The 19,816-nt window shown below is 47.2% G+C and overlaps 1 protein-coding gene across 23 annotated transcripts in view; it reads left to right on the top strand.

Moving 5' to 3' along the window:
- Positions 1 to 19,816, top strand: part of PRR5L (proline rich 5 like) — a 199,814-nt gene that overhangs the window by 106,451 nt on the left and 73,547 nt on the right. For 19 of the 23 annotated variants that reach the window (XR_016217735.1, XR_016217736.1, XM_070071463.2 and 16 more), the window contains 2 exons: positions 112 to 192; positions 13,913 to 13,961. Coding sequence is in view for 17 of the 23 variants with exons in the window: in XM_070071463.2 (XP_069927564.2) it covers positions 112 to 192; positions 13,913 to 13,961 (130 nt within the window). In the remaining 6 variants the exon portion in view is untranslated. Of the gene's footprint in view, positions 1 to 111; positions 193 to 5,550; positions 5,624 to 13,912; positions 13,962 to 16,963; positions 17,148 to 19,816 lie in introns of those variants that run through there. The other 4 variants (XM_089309583.1, XM_089309579.1, XM_089309575.1 and 1 more) reach the window with 3 other exon arrangements.

The following is a 19,816-nucleotide window of genomic DNA, read 5'->3' as shown; positions in this document are numbered from 1 at the left end:
CCATGTTTGTGCCAGGCACAGGCTCTGCATCTCCCTTCAGTCCTGAGCTGCTTGCTGAAGTGGCCCCACAAGGCATATTCTCTAACCAGGGGTTGTTTGATTTCCCTGCAGTGTCCAGACTGCTGTGATCAACGTTTTCAAAGGGGGTGGCTTGCAAAGCAATGAGCTGTATACACTGAATGAAAACATCAGGTAAGTGGAAGACCTGGAGCTGTTTTCCCACCATGGGCCTGAGCAGGAACAGGCAGGACTACGCCACCAGGAGCTTTTCCTTATGTTTGCTTTTTCTCCTGCTTCATTCCTGTTGCTGTTTCTCTCAACTAGTAGATTGTCCTTGAGACTGCTGACTGACACAGGAATGGGTCACCCATTTGTTCATGTTCACAAGGGGCAAAGGCAGAGGTTTGGTGGAGAGTGGTGTTGTTTATTCTTTGCACATTTATTGTGCTCTGATTATTGGTGTCATGATAGGCAATTTGGCTAGTGGTTGGAACTGGCCTGCTTGGGATTTATTGCTGTTCTTTCTACTGAATGACTTCCCAACAAGTATCTAAGTGTCTCCCTGTTGGTCAGGCTCTGAGATCAAAGACAGATGAGGACCCTGTCCTCCTGGTGTTTATTTTCAGTCTGGGCGATAATGATTATTCAGCTAATCACACACATAGAATGTAAAAATGTGACTGTGATGCTGCTACAACACCGCAGGTGTGATGAAAGCATAAGTTAGCATGACTCGATCTTACCAAGGAAGCCAGGAACAGTGGGTAGGATGCCAGTGCTGTGATCTGAAGGATCAGTGGGAGTGAGCTGAGTGGAGAGGGCTCCAGGTGGTAGAAACCACAAGTGCCAAGATCCTCCAGTTGCCATGAGCAAGGAACTGAAAGAGGGCCCAGGTGCACAGAGCACTGGAGGTTGGGTTGTGGTACCCCTGGGTTTGTTTTGGTGAATGGAGGGTGGAAAGTCAGGCAGGGCTCAGAGCACCAGGATCTCCTAGGAACAGGAGGTTGAACCATCAGGTCTTCTGATGCCCTTGTAGTCATCTCTCTCTGGGCGCTTTAAGTGCATAACATCAAGGTTATAGACCAAACCCTGGAGTAGGCTGAAAAATAAACAAGGCTGTTATTCAGGTCCTGTTTATTACATTTAGTTCAGGCCAGTGTTGAGAGTCAGTGGGGTGTTTTAGGAGTGCTGCTTTCATTAAAAGCTTTGGGGCTCCTAGATAAGCAGAGCTGTGTTAACTTTCTACCCATGTTCTTGAATTTCACTTCATAATCACAGAAATTTGGAAACAGACAAAAGAGGTCATCTAGTCCCTGGTTTTATTTCACAGAGGAGGAGACCATGGCCCCAGGAGTTGAGTGACAGGGCCAAAGCTGGGTCAGCTCTAAGAAGGAAGATATGGGCCTTTCCATGCAGGTTTTCAGCTCACAATAGAAGTATAAATAAATAAAAGAGTTTCTCAGGAATGTGCTAATTGTCCCTCCCTCCAGGAGACGATCCTGAAATTGTACTTAAAAGCTCTATTTGTGGGCAGCTAGGGAAAATACAGGCCCAGCCACACTGTTAGGGCAGCTCTGTTAGCCCCTGAGCTGCTAACAGCCTGCAGGTGCCAAGTTGGTTTTCTAAGTGGGAGAAGCCGGCCTGGGTGTGTGGAGATGAGGTCTCACCCTTTGTGGCAAGGGAGTGAACACACGACACAGTTCCAGAGACAGCTCATGGTGTTTCTCAAGAAGAACTGGAAACTGAGATTTTTATGTGAAGTTTCCTGACTTTTAAATGTTGGTAAACACTCCAGATTTCATCAAACATTGGTGCAGGCCAAACAAAACACATCTGTGGACTGAATGTTATTACTAGGCCAGCCTTAGCGTGCATGGAGGAGGTACCGTAGGGAGGTGGGGGTGGGGATGGGGGTGCAGAGTCCCAGGCACCTCTGGGGACCTTTCTTGTACATCTACATATTCATCTCTCTTCACTTTGTTAGGAGTCGTTTACAAATGAGAAAGTCATGGGTAAGAGAAACGAAATAACCTGCCCGAGGTCGCCCAGCTATAAACAGTGGAGTCAGGATTTGAACTCCTATCTGACCTAGACACCTGTGCTGTCTGCTCTGGCTACTGTGGCAAATACCTTAAACTGGATAGCTGAAACCTCACTGCTCTGGAGGCTGCAAAGTCCAAGGTCAAGACATCGACCAATGCGTCTCCTGGCTGAGGGCCCTCTTCCTGCCTTGTAGGTGGCCACCATCTCTGCGGGTGTTCACACAACCTCTTTGTATAGATGAGGATGGCAGCGAGCAAGCTCTCTGGCATCCCTTCTTGTAAGGACACTGATCTCATCATGAGGGCCCCATTATTGAACCCTAATCACCTTGAAAAGACCTCATCTCTAAATACCACCAAATTGGGGACTGCTGCTTTGACCTGTAATTTGGCGGAACTCAGAATAACATCCCTGCCTTTCACAGTGCTGCACACGATGCTGCAGTGTGAGGGAGAAAGTCTTACAATGAGAGGAGGGGAAGCTGATGGCTCTGAAGCTGATCTTTCTGCCTTTGTTCCTTCTGTTAGGCCTCTGGGAGCCGGTCTCTTCCTGTGCTCTGTGATTATCAACACCCCTCCTGAGAAGCAGGCTGTGCTCCCAACCATCCTTTCCAGGGTTGGGCTTGGGCTCCCATTGGATGCTCCTCTCTGTTTTGAGCAATTTGAGGAACGTAGCTATGCTTGGGTTTGAAGCTATTTGCTCAGAGGTGAATTGAGCCCAGATTAAGCCAATGCTCTCAAGTTTGGGAGCCCGTGTTTCTGTGCTCCCCATCTCCTGAGCCTCTTTAACACAGGGTTAGAGGGAAGACAGGCTCTCCTATCACTGAGACTCAGATATAGCTGAGAACGAGAAATACATCCCGAGCATTTATGTGACCTGGATGTCCCAAGCTGAGTGAGTGAGCTGACCCTCATGTGCTCCCACATCTGCAAGTGCCTGTGGGGGAATAAACACAGCTGCCCTTGGTTCTGTCTCTGAAGCACAAGATGGGCATGCTGCCCTTTTTTACACTCAGGCAGACCCTGGGTTTTGATTTTTTATTTTGAAAGACCTGTTTGCAGAAGAGATCTGTGAACTCAACAGGACTTAGGCATGAGGGTGGGAGAGAAGGCTAAGTTGTTCTCATCCCCATTTGGTTTTCTTTTCTGAATCACTTGGGCCATCTTCCACTGTTTTCCCTTGTGCATCAGCAGAAAGCTGAATTGAGAGTGGAGCAACTGGGACCTGAACTGGTGCTGATATGGGATGCAGGTGTCACAGATGGTGGCTTAATTTGCTGTATCACAATACCAGACATTCATGCCCATTTTCCCACCAATTATGTCAGTCCCATTATGTGCCAGATGTTATGTGCTAGGTTCAGTAGAATTGACTTAACAGAGCAGATTCTGGATACAGAGAGACTGGGGATCAAGATAGCTAGCTCTGTGACTATGGGCAAGGTACTTCATTTTTCTGTTTTTCTTTTATACGTTGAGGATAACTATAATAACACCAGCTCCATATGGTTGGGAAGATTGCGATAATGCTGAAGTGTCCTTGGTACAGGATCTGATGCACAATAAATGTTTCATAAATGTTAGTCATTATTATTCTCGTTATTGTGAACACTTCAGGATGATAAAATGATAAATGATGGGTGAGTCCCACACATGAGAACACAGGACACTGTGATGAATTTCCCCATGCTCAGTACCCTATAAAGATTTCTCCATAGTTTGAATGAGGTAAGCTCACTTTGAACTAGTGAGTGTGCTTGGAATTGAAGTTGGGGCGAGGCTGAGTTCTTAAAAGAGGAGCCAGCTGTTTGTCCTTTCTGAAGAGAAAAGAACAAGAGGAAGTGACTGTCTCAGTCCTCTGTTTTACTCAAGCCAAATGGTAATGAACTTCTTGGTGCATTATCCAGGTTTGGCATCAAAGCTTACATCTGCTTCCCTCAGTTACCCATCCCAGCCAGCCCTGGCCATATTTCTCAGAGTGGAGTTAGTATGCATCTGAGAAATGTGAACTTATCCAAAGATCACCCGATGCCAAGGAAGACCAGAGAGGGAAATATAACTGAGACCTGTAATGGGGTCATTACAAATAATTGACTGTTTCTTCTAAGTTGTGTCATTGAAAATGATCTCTAAGTTTTAGCAGATGGACTTTGAAGTAGCCGTGAGGAAAAACTGGATTGATTATGGTCAGGATCTAAAACACAGTGTTTAATTCAGAGACAGATATCTCCATACATTAAGAATAAATGCATTGGGGCCAGCATTGTTGCATAGCAAGTTAAGCTGCTGCCTGCCGGTATCCACATGGGTGCCTATTTGAGTCCCGGCTGCTCCGCTTCCAGTCTAGCTCCCTGCTAATGTACCTGGGAAAGCAGCAGAAAATGGCCCACATGGGTGACCTGGAAGAAGCTCCTGGTTCCTGGATTCAGCCTGGCCCAGCCCCAGCTGTTGCAGCCATTTGGGGAGTGAACCAGCAGATGGAAGCCCTCTCTCTCTCTGTCTCTCCCTCTCTCTCTCTCTCTGTAACTCTGCCTTTCAATTAAAATGAATCTTTCTAAAAAGGGGGAGGAATAAATCCATCAGTAATGTCAAATCTTAATATATCAGCCAATGTCTTTAAATAAAAGTCAAGGCAGGTGGACTGTTGATAGGAAAACCGTAAATCAGAATATTTTCCATTGGAAATGCTGTAGAAAAAAGAAGAGCCTTTATGTTATGATATCATGTAAGGAAAGAAAGTAACCTTTTAGAGTAGACATTTTCTGGCTGAATCCCCAGTCATCACAGGCTATAATCCTGGCTTCTCTGGATTCTGTGTGTCCCAGTTTGGGTGGATCCTGGGTGTCTTCTTGTTTGAATTCTCTGTGGGGCATTGAAGTGGTTTTCACCACCCCTGCTCTAGCCCCACCCCTGATGTGTGGGTGATTTGGCAGTGGGGACAGGACTGGGTTAGAGGCTGGACTGCATGAGCCTTCCAAGAACAAGTGGCTAAGCTCTTTGACGTAGGAACACACTCTTCCTCAAGAGTCTGCAGCCAGCACTTCCAGGGATTTTATTAAAGGAACGTTTGTGGCATGCTCTGCTTTCTCCTGGGCCGTGTTCTGGGGTAGCCCTTTAGGCAAGTGGTCCTGCTCTGAGGGAGCTCATAGCAGAGTGAGAGCAAGGGGAACTGGGCAGGCATGTTAAGTGGGGTCATGGCAGAATGCGGTATGATGGGACTGTGTGGAGGATGGGCATACAATTAGACTTTGGAGAAAATGATGCCTGAGTTGAAATCTGAAAGGGGAGCAGGCGGAGATCAGGTGGAAAAGGCAGCTGAGGCCGTGCCTCTTTAGCCAACAACCCCTGCATGCCCTGCGACTCCCTAGGACGTTTTCTCTGCAGAAGTAAATGCTCAGAGAAGAGATTTCTGGAAGCCAGAGATGAGTGATCTGCAGCTGGCCGGAGGCAGGAAACGCACATTTTCCTTCTCCCTCCAACCACCCTGCTTCTGTTTTTGGCAGAGAGCGGGAAGAGTGAAGGAAACCCCAGAGACTGAAAGGAAAGAGAAAGTTCCAAGAACTGTGCTTCATCTCCAACAGGTCTGAGTTGAAACGTGTTCCTTCTGACTCAGTTGGCACCTGAAACCAGAAGGGAAACCCACTTCAGAGTTTTCTGTCTGCTTTACCCACTCTGTTGACTATGGTGGGTCCCACAGCTGGGGGAGGAGTCATGGAGAGAGGAGGAAGCCTGGAGCCTGCCCACAGGCTGCCAGAGTGGACCGGCCTGAGGCACAATTCCGTGAGATAACAACTATAGCACACACTTGCTTACCGGGTAGTTTGTGCCAGGCTGTGTTCCGAGTGCTTTATATAAGTCAACGCTTGTAAAATTTGCCACACCCCGATGAGATAGTACTGTGTGTTTTGGGATGAGGAAGTATGGGCACAGGGAGGTGGCGTACTTTGCGGGGAGTCACACAGCTGGAACGTGCCTGAGATGAGATTTGAACCCCAGACTTGTGTGTTCGGAAACCCTTTATGTGCAGGCTGCAAGAGGCATGCAGAACTGGCGCTATCCGGATCTAGGCCCAGTGTCTCTGGGCATAGTCTCGCTGGAAGATCATGAGTTAGGTACAGGCATTATTCTCCAAGGACCATACTTTGGGAGGGAGGGGTTTAAGGTGAGGTCTTCTCTTTGCCCAGATGTTTCTGCCTGGTTATGTGTTGGTGCCTTGTGCCTGCTACAGTTGAGAAAGAGACTTGACGTGGGCAGGGTGGGTGGCAGGGAACTGGCCCATCAGAAACCTGTGACAGGGTTAGCCTTGTGGTGTTTGGTTGAAATGTTGTTTAGAAATGGGGACATGTTGCTTGAAGGTGCAGATTTCTGTCCTCTTGGAAAGTTCTGGCCATGCTGGATCCACACATGGGCATGTAACTGGGCAGGGGAGCTGAGGCCCAGTGCTGACTTTAGAGGAGTTTGTCTCAGCTGTCCTGGTTTATATGCACCTGCGTCATTCACTCAGCATAGTGGCCTGCCCCTGTAGGCCCGGGAGTGGGGGTGTGGCAGGGAGGCACTGCCTAATGTTCAGGTTGGCCTCATTAGAGCCAGGATATACCAGTGTGCTGCCCTGGCATCAGCCTTTTCCACGGGGTGAGGATAAATCCCTACCTGGGGGGATTGTTGGAGAATTCCACATGCCGTGTGTGTACTGCTTAGTGTGTGCCACATGATTGGTAGCTCAATAAATGCCCTCTGTTGGTTTCTTCCTCGTTTCTCACCAGCCCCACTGCCACCCACTGGGGCACAGACACCAGAGGCGAGAGTACTAGCATTTCACCTGGGTCAGGGGAAACCCCTCTGATAGGCTCCCATGGAGTGCACCGAAGGGGCAAAGGGCGTTTCCACATCTTGAAACATGTCCTATTGCACAGAGTGAGTGATCTTCAGAGAACTGAGCAAGCGGCATGATGGCACCGATGAGGTTTGGCCTGGGGCTCAGTACCTGGGAGGACTGTCATGGTTCCTGGATCTTGGGGCAGCCTTTGTGCATCCCATGGATGGGCTGGGGCAGAGGGTGTGGGTCCTTGGGGGAACTTGGGGCAAATCACAGAAATATTTAATTGACGCATCTATCCTGACTCATCCTGTTAAACGGCAGCCCCTGACTATAAGCTGCCTCCTCATTCTTCACCTTACCTGGAAGAGAGCTGGGGCCATGACAGGGGCTTTGCTGCCTTGAGTCTTTTCCTGTTTGTAGGGGGAGGCTGTGGCTCATTTCCAGGGTGATGTCTCTATGTTACTTCTTTTATTTTTTAAGGTTTATTTATTTATTTGAAGGCAGAATTACAGAGAGGCAGAGCCAGAGATAGAGATAGAGAGGTCTTCCATGTGCTAGTTCACTCCCCAGATGGCTGCAATGGCTGGAGTTGCACCTATCTGAATCCAGGAACCAGGAGTTTCTTCTTTGTCTTCCACACAGGTGCAGGGTCCAAGTACTTGGGCCATCTTATATTGCTTTCCCAGGCCATAGCAGAGAGCTCGATCATAAGTGGAGTGCTGTCCATATGGGATGCTGGCACTGCAGGTGGTGGCTTTGCTCACTACGCCACAGTGCTAGCCCATCACTTCTTTTTTTTAAATAAAGTTTTATTTATTTATTTATTTGAGAGGCAGAGAAGAGAGAGAGAGAGAAGGGGGAGAAAGGAAGACAGAAAAGGGGAGGGGAGGGGGGGGAGAGGAAGAGAAGGAAGGGTAGAGGAGGGGAGGAGAGGAGGGGAGGAGAGGAGGGGAGAGAGAAGTTTATTGCTGGTTCACTCTCCAAATGCCCACAATAGCCAGAGCTGGGGCAGGTCAAAACCAGGAGCCCAGAACACCATTTGGATCTCTCATGTAGATGGCAGGGACTCAATTACTTGATCCATCACATGTTGCCTCCAGGGTGCATATTAATGCAAGCTGGAGCAGAAGTGGAAGTGGGAGTTGAACCCAGGCACTCTAATATGGGCTACAGGCTTTCCAAACCGTGGCTTAACTTCTGCACCACACCTGCCCCTTTCTACATCACTTCTGTTCTTGCCTGCCCTGCCTGCTGTCCCTGAGCCTCTCGCTGGCTCAAATGAGGCTTTGGAAGTGCCTGTTTAACCTCGAAGCCTACAGAAGTGGGATGTTGTGTTGAAGGCATGAGGAATGAGATTGCAGGCTCATGCAAAAGCAGGAAATCCCATCAACAGGGCTGATACCTCAGCTGGTCAGCCTGGGAGGGAGGAGGGTGAGATCACATAGACCAGGGGACAGTTCTCCATTTTTTCCCTTGTGTGAGTGATTCTGGCTTCTGGTTGAACTTCATGCCCTGTTTCCCTTTTGGTTGGGCCCCAAGTAAGCGTTGCCTTCCCATTACTCTAGCTCCGCAGCTTCCTTCTCTGTCTGGTTCAGTGGCTCATGGTGGTTGTTAGCAGCAGAATTCTGTTTCCCAGTGAAACCAGGCCTGAAAGTCCAACAGGTGAAGCAGATGGAGCAGGGCCTCATAGGCTGAGCTGTTGCTTTCATGTCAGTCTCCAAGTCATTTGACCACACATGGTCTGACCTTAATATCCTACCCTGTTCAGGAGTTTCCCCTGGAAACTTCATAGAAGATGCTGAGGAGCAGCAGAGGAGAGATCTGGGGAATGTGGGCTTTTGATTCCCATAGACCTGGTAAAATCCTAGTGGCTCATGTTTGCTGGGCCTTGCATGTGCCAGGGCTATTCTAGAAACTTCCCAAGAATGAACTCATTTTGCCCTTGCAGTAGTCCTATGAAGCAGAATCTGTATCGTCTCCTTGTTCTGGTTGGGGAAGTGGAAATATGAAAGGCTGGTGAGTTTGCTGAGGTTCTTGCTCCTATCACAATCACTACAAAGCCACTGGCATAGTTCAGACCCAGGCAGCTGCCTGCCGCACCTTGTGCTCAGCAAGATACCTCTTACCTCTGGCCTGTGCTAGCACAGGTCTGTTTCCTTGTGTATAGAAAGCCCAGCTGTTACTACCTTGCAGTTTTGTTTTTTTTTTTTTTTTGACAGGCAGAGTGGACAGTGAGAGAGAGAGACAGAGAGAAAGGTCTTCCTTTGCTGTTGGTTCACCCTCCAATGGCCACCGCAGCCGACACGCTGCAGCCGGCGCACCGCGCTGATCCGATGGCAGGAGCCAGGTACTTATCCTGGTCTCCCATGGGGTGCAGGGCCCAAGGACTTGGGCCATCCTCCACTGTACTCTCTGGCCACAGCAGAGAACTGGCCTGGAAGAGGGGCAACCGGGACAGAATCCGGCGCCCCAACCGGGACTAGAACCAGGTGTGCCGGCGCCGCAAGGCAGAGGATTAGCCAAGTGAGCCGCGGCGCCGGCCCACCTTGCAGTTTTGTGTCAGTCTGAAATGCAGAAGCACAGACATTGTCGACAGCAGTGGCAGGCACCTAGCAAATGCTCCATAAACTGGAACTGGAAAAGGGCTAACTCCATCCCAGGAGTGATTGGTCTCCTACTTCTTATGTTTATTCTTCTCCCAACTAGTATCAGCAGGGAAGAAACCCTAGGAAAGAGTGGGAAAAAGAGAAGGGTGGCTGCTGGATTCTAGCCTTCAAGCTTTGCAGGAACATCCATCCTAGGTATTGGGAATCAGGTCTTCATCTTTCTGGCACCTGGGGAGCCATAAATCCTGGTTCTCAGTAAAAGGTCATGACTTGATGACTCCATGGCTCCCTGTTCTCTAAGAGTTGGATTTTCTTTTTGGTGAGTAGGGAGCATGTGGGACATTTTCTTCCAAGTCCCACCGGTGATGGCAAGTCAAGAAGATTAGAGGTTTTCGATTGCACCTTTCCCCATAGGCCAAGTGCAAGCAGTAATAGCACAGGGAGTAGAGGCAGACTATAGAAGATGTGCACCATGACTCAGTTGCAGTCCTCCCCTACCCTGGCTGTGGCTGGCACTACTCCTGGACCTCCAGCCCGGGCCCCTTTCCTCTCCTCACCATGTTCTAAGTTACAAAGGGTTGCAGATTGACAGGTGGAAACAGGTCTGGACTTTCAGGTTCCCAGGACTTGCAGGATTTGCTGGCACCTCTACACTTACTGCTGTCACACTCCCGCCCAGGGACTCAGATTCCTTCTCTGGCTTCAGGTTATCCTGCTGCCACAACCTTGGTGCTTATTGTTCATTTGGGAATCTTTTTAAGAATTGTTTTTGAATAGGATTATATTTACATGGTTCAAAAATGTAAACCTATCGTGAGATATACAGTGGAGAGCCTTCCACCTCTCTGCCTCAGAATCCTAGTTCCTGTTCCTCAAAGACAAGTAGTGGTGCTTTAAGGAGCATTCTTCCAGAGTTTCTGTGTGCAATACAAGGACCCTATTGGAGACACAGCCAACCGTGTGGCCCGCTTTCCCTGAGGTCTTTGAGCTGGTCTGAGAGGATGGCAGGGATTCTGTAGGATGGTATCTCCATCCAACTTCAGAAAGTAATGTTGGCTAAAGAATTTTGTTGCCCTACTGAATTTTAAGCAGTGGCTTCACTTCTCCAATCCCTTACTTGAAGAGATGAAGAAGATGATATACAACCTATTGTTTTATATTTGCTACTTCAAAATGCACATGTGCCTTTGAAAATCAAGCTACCATACTTGTACATTTCAGCTCAAAGGACCTAGTTACTGGAAACCAAATCATGTAGCTAATATAGACTTGAACAGGAAGCTGTAAGAGCAGAATGACAAATGAACTTGTTGGTATTATTTAAATACTCTGCTATGTCTTTTTTTTTTTTAACTTAATATGACTTAGATCTCTTCCTATCATTACTTAGAGCACTTGTTTACTTCCTTTAGTCTTTTTACTGTTGTATAGAATTGTATTCTGTGGATGAACACTAATTCCTTATTAGTGCTTTTTTGGTGCATATTTTCATTGATTCCTATATTTTGTTGCCCGTGAAAATCTCTGCGTATAAGCATGACCTTCTCTGGCTCATAACAGGCTCAGACAGAATAAGACACAATTTTGTAAGGGTCAGGGCAGCACAGCTTCCAGAGTTGCCTACACAGGACAGTAGAATCTTGCCTTAAATTATCAGCTGGGGTCTTTTCTGCTCAGGTACACCTGGTGGGGAGAGTTTTCAACTTGGAGTTTGATAAAAGGACTACTGTGTGGCTCTCCTACCGTACCTGGTTCTATCTGGTACATTTGAAGTATGTAAGTCCAGCATTTGTGTCTGTCTGTTCTTAGTGAAGAACTAATGGTCAGCCTTTCCAGCGTGCTGCAAGGCACCTCTTTATAGAGACTGCTCTGTAATCCTGTCCATCACCATCTTGCCATCCCTGAGACGGCTGCTTCTGGCTTCAGCGTCCTTTTGGCTAAGTCTTTGTCTTAGTTCTGCATCAAGTCTGCTCCTTTATCTGCTGATTCTTCCAAACGCTGTGTCTTCCAGTAATGCACTGCAGGATCTGGCCTCAGCTGTGGCCTGCAGCAACCTGGGCTGCACTAGAAGATGCTGTGTGTTCGCCTCACTGTCAGATGCTGTCTCTTTTCTCCCTAGACAGGGAGAGAGGAGACCTCGTGGGTTCCCGCTTGATGGAGCCTTACAGTGTTTCCTGAGAACCACTGTGAAATGCCCCAGGGAGTCACACCTTGTTTAACTGCATTCACCATGGTTTCCTCAGCATAGCTCCCTCTTCTGTGTTGTTCCAGGAGCATGTGCCTCATTTTTGACCTGGGACATCTCCCCCTCCCCTGACCTCTTCCTCCCCTGCTACCTCTTCATGACACAGTGTTTTCCCAGCCTGGGTTCCTTGGGACCTGGGTTCATCACCTGCTTTGATCTCAGGACCTTGTCAGTCCCTCAGCATTGTGAGGATCCAAGACACCCTTGGGAAGCACCCTGAGACACCCATTATGAAGACTTGTTCTACCACTTTTGCATGAAGCCTGGCTTTTCCATCTGTGATTCCCAGTAAGGCTTTGTTAGAAAGTGTTTTTTCTTGCCACAGGCAGAAGCAGGGAGCATGCAGACTCTTCACCTCTTCCTGTTTCAAAACCTCTGTCTACTTGGGACTGCCCACCAGGTTGCTGCCTACCTGCCTGCCTTCCTTCAGAGTTACAGAGAGAGAGGGAGAGACAGAGATCTTCCATCTGCTGATTCACCCTCCAAATGGCTGCAACAGTTGTGACTGGGTCAGGCTGAAGCCTGGAGCCTAGAACTCCATCTGGTTCTCCCAAATGGGTGTCAAGAGCCCAATTCCTTGGACCATATTCTAGTGCCTTCCCAGATACATTTTCAGGGAGCTGAATTGAAAGTGGAGCAGCCAGGACTTGAACCCATGCTCATGTAGTATGCTGATGTCATAAGTGTGGTTTAACCCAATGAGCCACAACACTGGCATTTCTCTTCCTCTGTCTCCATCCTGTTGTATCTGTTTTCAGCATGTAATGATCTCTGACTGTAACCTCTGGTTTATCCTTCAGGGTCGTGTGCGAACGTGCTCTGGGGAGAGTTGATACCCAGCAAAGATTGGCAAAAGCTTCAGCATTGGCTCCTTAATAGCCACAGCTGGTGGAATGAGTAAATCAAATCTGAAGTCCCTAGGGGACTCCCTGGAGGAGGGAGCCAGTTATTCCTGTTTTTAGCTCCCTCACCTTGTCTGGATCAAATTAAAGAAGGAACAGAAGAGATGGTCCCATTATGTGTCTTTTTTTTTTTTTTCTTCTGGGACCTAAGAGTCTTGGGAATTATCTTGTAAGGGCTTCTAGTCCCGGGCTCCCTATTCCACCCACCTCCAGGAATAGAGACTGGATGAGAGTGGAGACTCCGTCTGTCTTGTTCATCTGTGTATTGTGGGTGTGAGAACAAGTGTTGCAGTGGAAGGCAGCTCAGTACATGTCTGTGTCCAGTGTCAAGAAAATCTGTTTTCTCAGGGTTGGTGTTGCAGCCTGGCCAATGAGCTGCTAACTGCTATGCTGGCATCCCATATGGGCAGCAGTCCCAACTGCAGCTGCTCCACTTCCCAGCTCCCTGCTAATGGCCTAGGAAAAGCAGTGGAGGAGAGCCTAAGTGTGTGGGCCCCTACCACTCATGTGTGAGACCCAGATGGAGTTCCTAGCTCCCGGTTTTGGCCTGGCTCAGTCCTGGCCATTGTGGCCACCTGGGGAGTGAACCAGGGGATGGAATCTCTCTCTCTCTCAAATACAAATAAATAAATTTTTTAAAAAGTCTGATTTCTCTCTGCTGTGGTTCCCTGTGAAGAATGCTTAGTCCTTCGGGGATGGGTGGTAAGAGCTCACAAACCATAGCCCCTAATTGAATGTCTTGATAGATTAGAGGACAGAGACAGTGGGGTTGGGGAAAGATGCATTGAATTTGCGGGGTGTCCTGGTTCAAGTCTTAGCTGTGGCACTGATGTGTTTCAGAACCTCTCTGAGCCTCCATTTCGTTATTTGTGGAGGAGGCATGAGAATTGCCCCCTGTCATACACATGCTTGACAGTTCATGAGTGAAGAAGGTCTGACAAACGTGCTTTAAATGAGGAAGTGCTCTGTGGATATGGAGGATTGCAGGATGGGAGTCTTCCTCCTTGCTTTTTCCTGCTTCACCGAAAGCCAGATGCCCTTGCCAGCCACGGCCAACTCTTAGAATCAGATTTCCTGTGACCACACTCTTCAGATGTTCATTTTTGCAAAGTGATCAAAAGGAGCAGAGCTCCTAAGGTGCCCATCCTTGCAGTTCTCTGACAACCTTAGCAGGTGGGGGTGCCACCAGGACCTAGGAAAGTGCACTCCCACCTGCGCCTCTGGGGAGCTGTGCCTGTGAATGGGTCCCCATGATCTGTACCATCGAGGGCTGCCTGACCATGTTTCTCTCTCCCCAGGCGGCTACTGAGGAGTGAACTTGGAGCCTTCATTACAGACTACTTCCAGGTAAGCTGTGTGCGTCTGAACTTCCAGCACTATCATGCTTGTGGATCCATGTGTCTAAAGGAATGGCCAATTCAGTCCCTTAGCATTAATTCAGCACCCAAAATCACATACGCTGAGTTCCTACTCTGTGCCAAGTACCAAAGTGCAGCAGCTGCAGGAGGTCTACCAGTGAGGCGTGGTCCTTGCAGGTAACACAGAGAATAGTCCTGTGCCACAGTTTTTGGCTTTTTGGTCTCAGGACCCCCTTATGTTCTAGAAAATTATTGCTTGTTTGAATTTTGTTGACCCATCTTCACCACATTAGAAATTAAACCTGAAGGACCAGTGCTGTGGTGTAGTGAGTTAAGCCACCGCCTGAAACGCAAGCATCCCATAAATGTGCCAGTGTTAAGTCCCAGCTGCTCCACTTCTGATCCAGCTCCCTGCTAAGGAGCCTGGGAAAGCAGCCAAGGATGGCCAAAGTTCTTGGGCCCTGCCACCCACAGGGGAGACCTGGAAGAATTTCTGGGCTTCTGCTTTCAGCCTGGAACAGCCCTGGTCATTGCAGCCATTTGAGGAGTGAACCAGTAGATGGAAGATCTCTCTCTCTCTTTCCCTCTGCCTCTCTGTAACTCTACCTTTCAAATAATTAAAATAAATCTTTAAAAAAAAACTGAGATGCTTTAAAATATATTTTAATTCATTTAAGTAATAAACTTATTACTGAACAGAAAGATAAATAGCACTTTTATGAAAAATAAAATTTTCAGAATTAGAAAACTTAACAGAAAGAGCGGTCTTGCTTTATGTGTTTGTGAATCTCTGCATGGTCTGACTTGTCTGGCAGACAATGACAGTCTCTTAGCTGTGGCACATTCAGCCTCTTGTGATAAGGCACACAGCCTATTCCCTGGAAAACCCCACTGTGCTCTCATGGAAGATGTGAGCGTGCACTTGACAACTGACCTAACTAAAATATTTGCCTCACTTGGGTTTTCTGGTTGTATTGGACAGAGTACATTTAATGTACTAGAATAGTAAGACCACAATGATGAGATGAAGATGAGGACAATGATAGATATGGCAGATAAGCTGGGACTTTATAATGTAGTCAGCCATGGGTAGACATTCACTTTGCTTGGTGTTATTGAGAAAATGTTTTGAAAGGTCGGTGGGATTCCTCCATGGGATCCCAGACCACACTTTGAGAACTGCTCTGAGGACATTTCCTGTGACCCTCCCCCAACATGAATTTTTTTTTTTTAATTTATTTGAAAGGCAGAGAGTTACAGAGAGGCAGAGAGAGAGAAAGTGTTCCATCCATTTGTTCACTCCCCAAATGGCCACAATAGCCAGAGCTGGGGCGATCCAAAGCCCTGAGCCAGGAGCTTTCTCCTCATCTCCCACATGGGTGCAGGGGCCCAAGGACATGGGCCATCTTCTGCTCTCCCAGGCCATAGCAGAGAAGTGGATAGGAAGTGGAGCAGCTGGGACTCGAACTGGCACCTATATGGGATGTAGGCACTACAGGTGGCAGCTTTACCCACTACACCACAGTGCCAACCCCGGTGGTGTTTTTTTTTTTTTTTTAATTTACACTTGATCTTAGCCAAAAGGCCGAGAAGTGATTTTTTTAAAAGATTTATTTACTTATTTATTTAATAGTATATTTCACTTTGTGTTTCTATGGGGGTGCAAACGATTGAAATCTTTACTTAATGTACACTAAACTGATCTTCTGTAAAAAAAAAAAAAAAAAAAAAAAGAAATTATCAATTCCCAACTTGACTCTCACTGGGATTAAACATGACAATAGGTCTGATCTGATTTCATCATCATTTAAAAAATCATCTATTATTTTTCACTTTATGTTTCTGTGTGGGAGCAAACTGTTGAAATCCTTACTTAAGGTATACTAAGCTGATCTTCTGTATATTAAGATAATCGAAAATGAATCTTGATGTGAATGGAAGGGGAGAGGGAGTGGGAAAGGGGAGGGTTGTGGGTGGGAGGGACGGTATGGGAGGGGAAGCCATTGTAACCCATGAGTCGTACTTTGGAAATTTATATTCATTAAATAAAAGATAAAAAAAAAAAAGAGTGTTTTAAAAGAATGACCGATTTGAAATAATTCTCTTTTTTTCTGAAAGTGCTGATGAGCAGTTAAGTAGCTTAAAGTAGGCAACTGGAACAGAAATAAAATAGATAATTCATAAATTAAAAAAAAATAAATAAAAGCAGAGTGACAGAAGGAGTGAAGGGAGACATGCATGCGCACACATACAGAGAGAGAGAGAGAGAGAGAGAGAGAGAGAGGAGAGACACACCTTCTATCTACTGTTTGATTTCCCAAATGCCCATGACAAACCAGAAGCCTGGAACTCCATCTGAGGGTTTCCCATGTGGTGACAGGGGCCCAGGCACTTGAGCCATTATCTGCGTGCCTCCCAGGGTGCACATTAGCAAGAAGATGGATGGAGTATCTCTGACTCAAAGCATTGCTCCCAGGTGGACTGCAGGCCTCCCAAGTGGTGGCTTAACTCACCGCACCACGATGCCTGTGCCAGGTGTGTGCCTTTGAGGGAGTTGCTTTGCCTCTCCATGTTTGAGTTTCCTTTTCTGTAACGTGGGGATAACAGAACCTCATGTTATAGGGTTGCTGTGAGGACTGAACAACTTGTTATTTGTAAGATGCTTTCTGACAGGAGTAAGTGTTCATTATGTTTATATAGGGGCCTGAGTTATTCTCAAGTGAAATCCACCCCTTTTAATGGGAAGACACAGTAAACATGCATAGCATCTTGGCCACAGGTTGGGGATGTTGTAGAGCATATTTTTCAGACAGGTTAAAGAGATTTCAGGCTTTCTAAAGCAACACCAGACATCCCTTGACTACTTTTCTTTCCAAGATTCAAGAAGCTTAAACTTTTATGTGCACTTTAAGAGAATGACAAATATCAGTAATGAAGGTACCCTCTCCCCCAGCGTTCTCACACATGCGCACACACACACACACAGCAGAAACTGATTGCTCTAAAATGTCTGCTCAAAGCCAGACCCGGCAGAAGCCAGAAGCCTGGAATGCAGTTGGGTCATGGGTCCTGCTGCTTGGGAGGCAGCCCTAGCTCAGGCAGAGACAAACATAAAGATGAAGAAAGAGATAATTGGTCACAACTGTGAATCACTGTGGTTGCCCTTGACACCAAGGTCAGTCCCTGCCTTGCTCTTGTCTCTTGCTATTGATTGGTTTTTAAATCCAGCTATGGAGATGTGGTTTTTCAGTCAGCCCTGGAGGGACCTGCTTGGCTGGGCGGCCTCCCTTCTTGACATTTAAAAGAGACAGGGTTTGGTGTGGTTTCCATCGGGTTTAAATGTCAGTTGTCTCTCGGTGTTGGGGGCTACCCCTGGGATGGGCAAGGAGGCACATTTGGGTGGGGCCTTGTTGATCTGGGCAGCCCTGAGGTTTTTGGGGTGGTTAATACTGCTTACAAAGCATGCCAGACCTCAAAAACTAATAACCACTTGTCATTTCCTATCGGGAGGGTAATCAGAGAAGCTACTTGGTGAACCGTGAGCCTCTCTCTGAAGCTGTGGGTGGGGACTGGTTTTCAGAATTTTGAACCTGGGGTTTTCCTTATTTATTTAATGTGCTAGACTGGAAAGAAGGCTCTCTCAACTCTTGTTTTTTCATTTCATTTTTTTTCCCTTTGTAATGTCTCCAGTGGATTCAGAGTTATTTCTTTTTCTTTCTTTCTCTTTCCTCCTTTTTCTTCTCTCTCCTCCCTCCCTTCCCTCATTTCTTCCTCTTTTTCCCCCTCTCTCTTCCTTCTTCCCCTGCTTTCTTCCTCTCTTTCTCCCCACTCCTTCCCTTCATTCCTCCTCTTTCTCTCCCTTCCTTCATTTCTCTCTTCTCTCCACCCCCTGCCCCCCACTGGTTCCTTCAGAGTCCCTAGCACATAGTAGATGCTCAGTAAGTGTTCATTGGACAGGAGGAGGGATTGTCTACCACATATGAGGAAAATAATTTTAGGGGACACACAGATGGCATTGAATAACATTAGAGTTGAGGGTTACAAAGTATTTCCCTTTTTTATTTTCCTTTAGTTCTTACACTTGCGCAGTTCTTACACTTGGCAGTCTCCCTGGTTTAAGAAAGTGTGGCAAGCCTTAAACTTAATGTCTTTTTAGCTAGAGACCCTGTCTAGTTAGGATTTCATAATACTGTTTTGTTTCATCATTGAGTGATATTCTACTTATGGCAGATGTTGCTATAGTTTCCATTATAAACATATCTATGTTTTTAAACAGTGGATTTATTTAAGAAAAATAGTATACAAAGAATAATATAGTTGGCGCTGCTATGGTCCCAATTGTGAAGGTGACTAGAGGAAGACTTGGGTTCAGACAGCTACGTGCCAGGCACAGCTTGAAAAAGAGCTGGTTCTGCAGCCTGATGGCCACGCCCAGGCATCCACATTCAACACCAACATCTGTCCCCCTCCTGGAACCTGGATCCTCAGGTCAGAACCCGCCACTTGCAAAGCCGTCTCTGCGGATCTGCTTTTGCCAGGGAATGTTTTCATCGTGAGATCCAAAGAAAGAATATCCTCAGTGGGGAATAACAAGAATGACCTAAGGTGAGGCAGGGCAGGCAGGCAGGAAAATGGGCCTTATCCTATGTCTGTGCAAGCAGATGGTCTGTTTGGTCCACAGGAGCCTGGGGAGGTTTCCATAAGACTCTGGCCGGGAAAGTGCTGACATTTCCAGTATTGATTTTTCTTTTCCCTCTGTCTGTTTTAAGTTGTGCCTGGAAGGAAAATTGGGGTTTCCAGGAGGAGCTCTCTATCCTGGTGTCAGCTTTGAGGGATAATTGGTTCCTTGCAGCTTTTGAAGCTGATGATAAGAGATGTTCTGGAGGCCTAGCTAGGATCCTGAAGGTTGGGGTGTTTGAGGGAGGGGTTGCACATAGCACTTCCTGCTCTCATGTAGCCACTGGCTGCCTTTCCTCAAGTCCAGAAAGCTCAGTTCCTTTCTGTGGAACTAGACTTTTGCTTGATAGAGGAATTCAGCCAGGAGTCAATGGCTCGGAATGAGTTTGTACTAGGAAGAAAGGAAAGTTGGCCACCACCGCTGCTGAGGCTGTGTGTGTGTGTTCAGACTTATTGTTCCATTTTCTGATCATACCTACAACAGCCCCCTTAGGCAGCTTCCTGTAGCTCCTTCATTATTGGAGTGGTAAGGGCTGATGGCACATGGCAGAGAACTGAAGGCAGAGGCATATCTGGAGTGTCCTGGTCAAGCATAGAGTTTATTATTATTTAAAGATTTATTCTGATTTATGTGAAAGGCAGAGTGACAGAGAGAAGGAAGGACAGAGATCCTCACCCACTGGTTCACTCTCTGAATGGCCACAACAACTGGGACTGGGCCAGGCTGCAGCCAAGAGCCCAGAACTCCATTCTGAGTCTTCCACGTGGGTGGCAGGGGTGTAAGAACTGGACTATCTTCTGCTGCTCTCCCAGGCACCTCAGTAGGAAGCTGGACTGGAAGTGGAGCAACTAGGATCCAAACTGGGAATTTTGCATCGTAAGTGGTGGTTTAACCTGCCGTGCCACAACACTGGCTCTCAGCATGGAGTTTAAAGGTGAAGATGGTGCAGGGATGTAGATGTATCTACACAGGTAACATGTAGCAGTCGCATTAACTGAAGACCACAATGGGTGGCAAAGACTTAAAAATAGGTCCAGTGTAAATACACATTCTAGGATCAAAGACCGGCATTGTGAAAATTCATGGTAAACTGGGAAGAAGAAGAGGAAGAGTGTGAAGATAACTTGTGTGATTTCCAAACCCAAACTGAGTAGGGGAGAAAAGTG

Source organism: Oryctolagus cuniculus, chromosome 1 (genome assembly GCF_051225735.1).
Source record: "Oryctolagus cuniculus isolate XC-2025 breed Fujian yellow rabbit chromosome 1, ASM5122573v1, whole genome shotgun sequence".
In the NCBI taxonomy this organism is placed as follows: domain Eukaryota; kingdom Metazoa; phylum Chordata; class Mammalia; order Lagomorpha; family Leporidae; genus Oryctolagus; species Oryctolagus cuniculus.
This window is presented reverse-complemented; position numbering and strand designations above follow the sequence as displayed.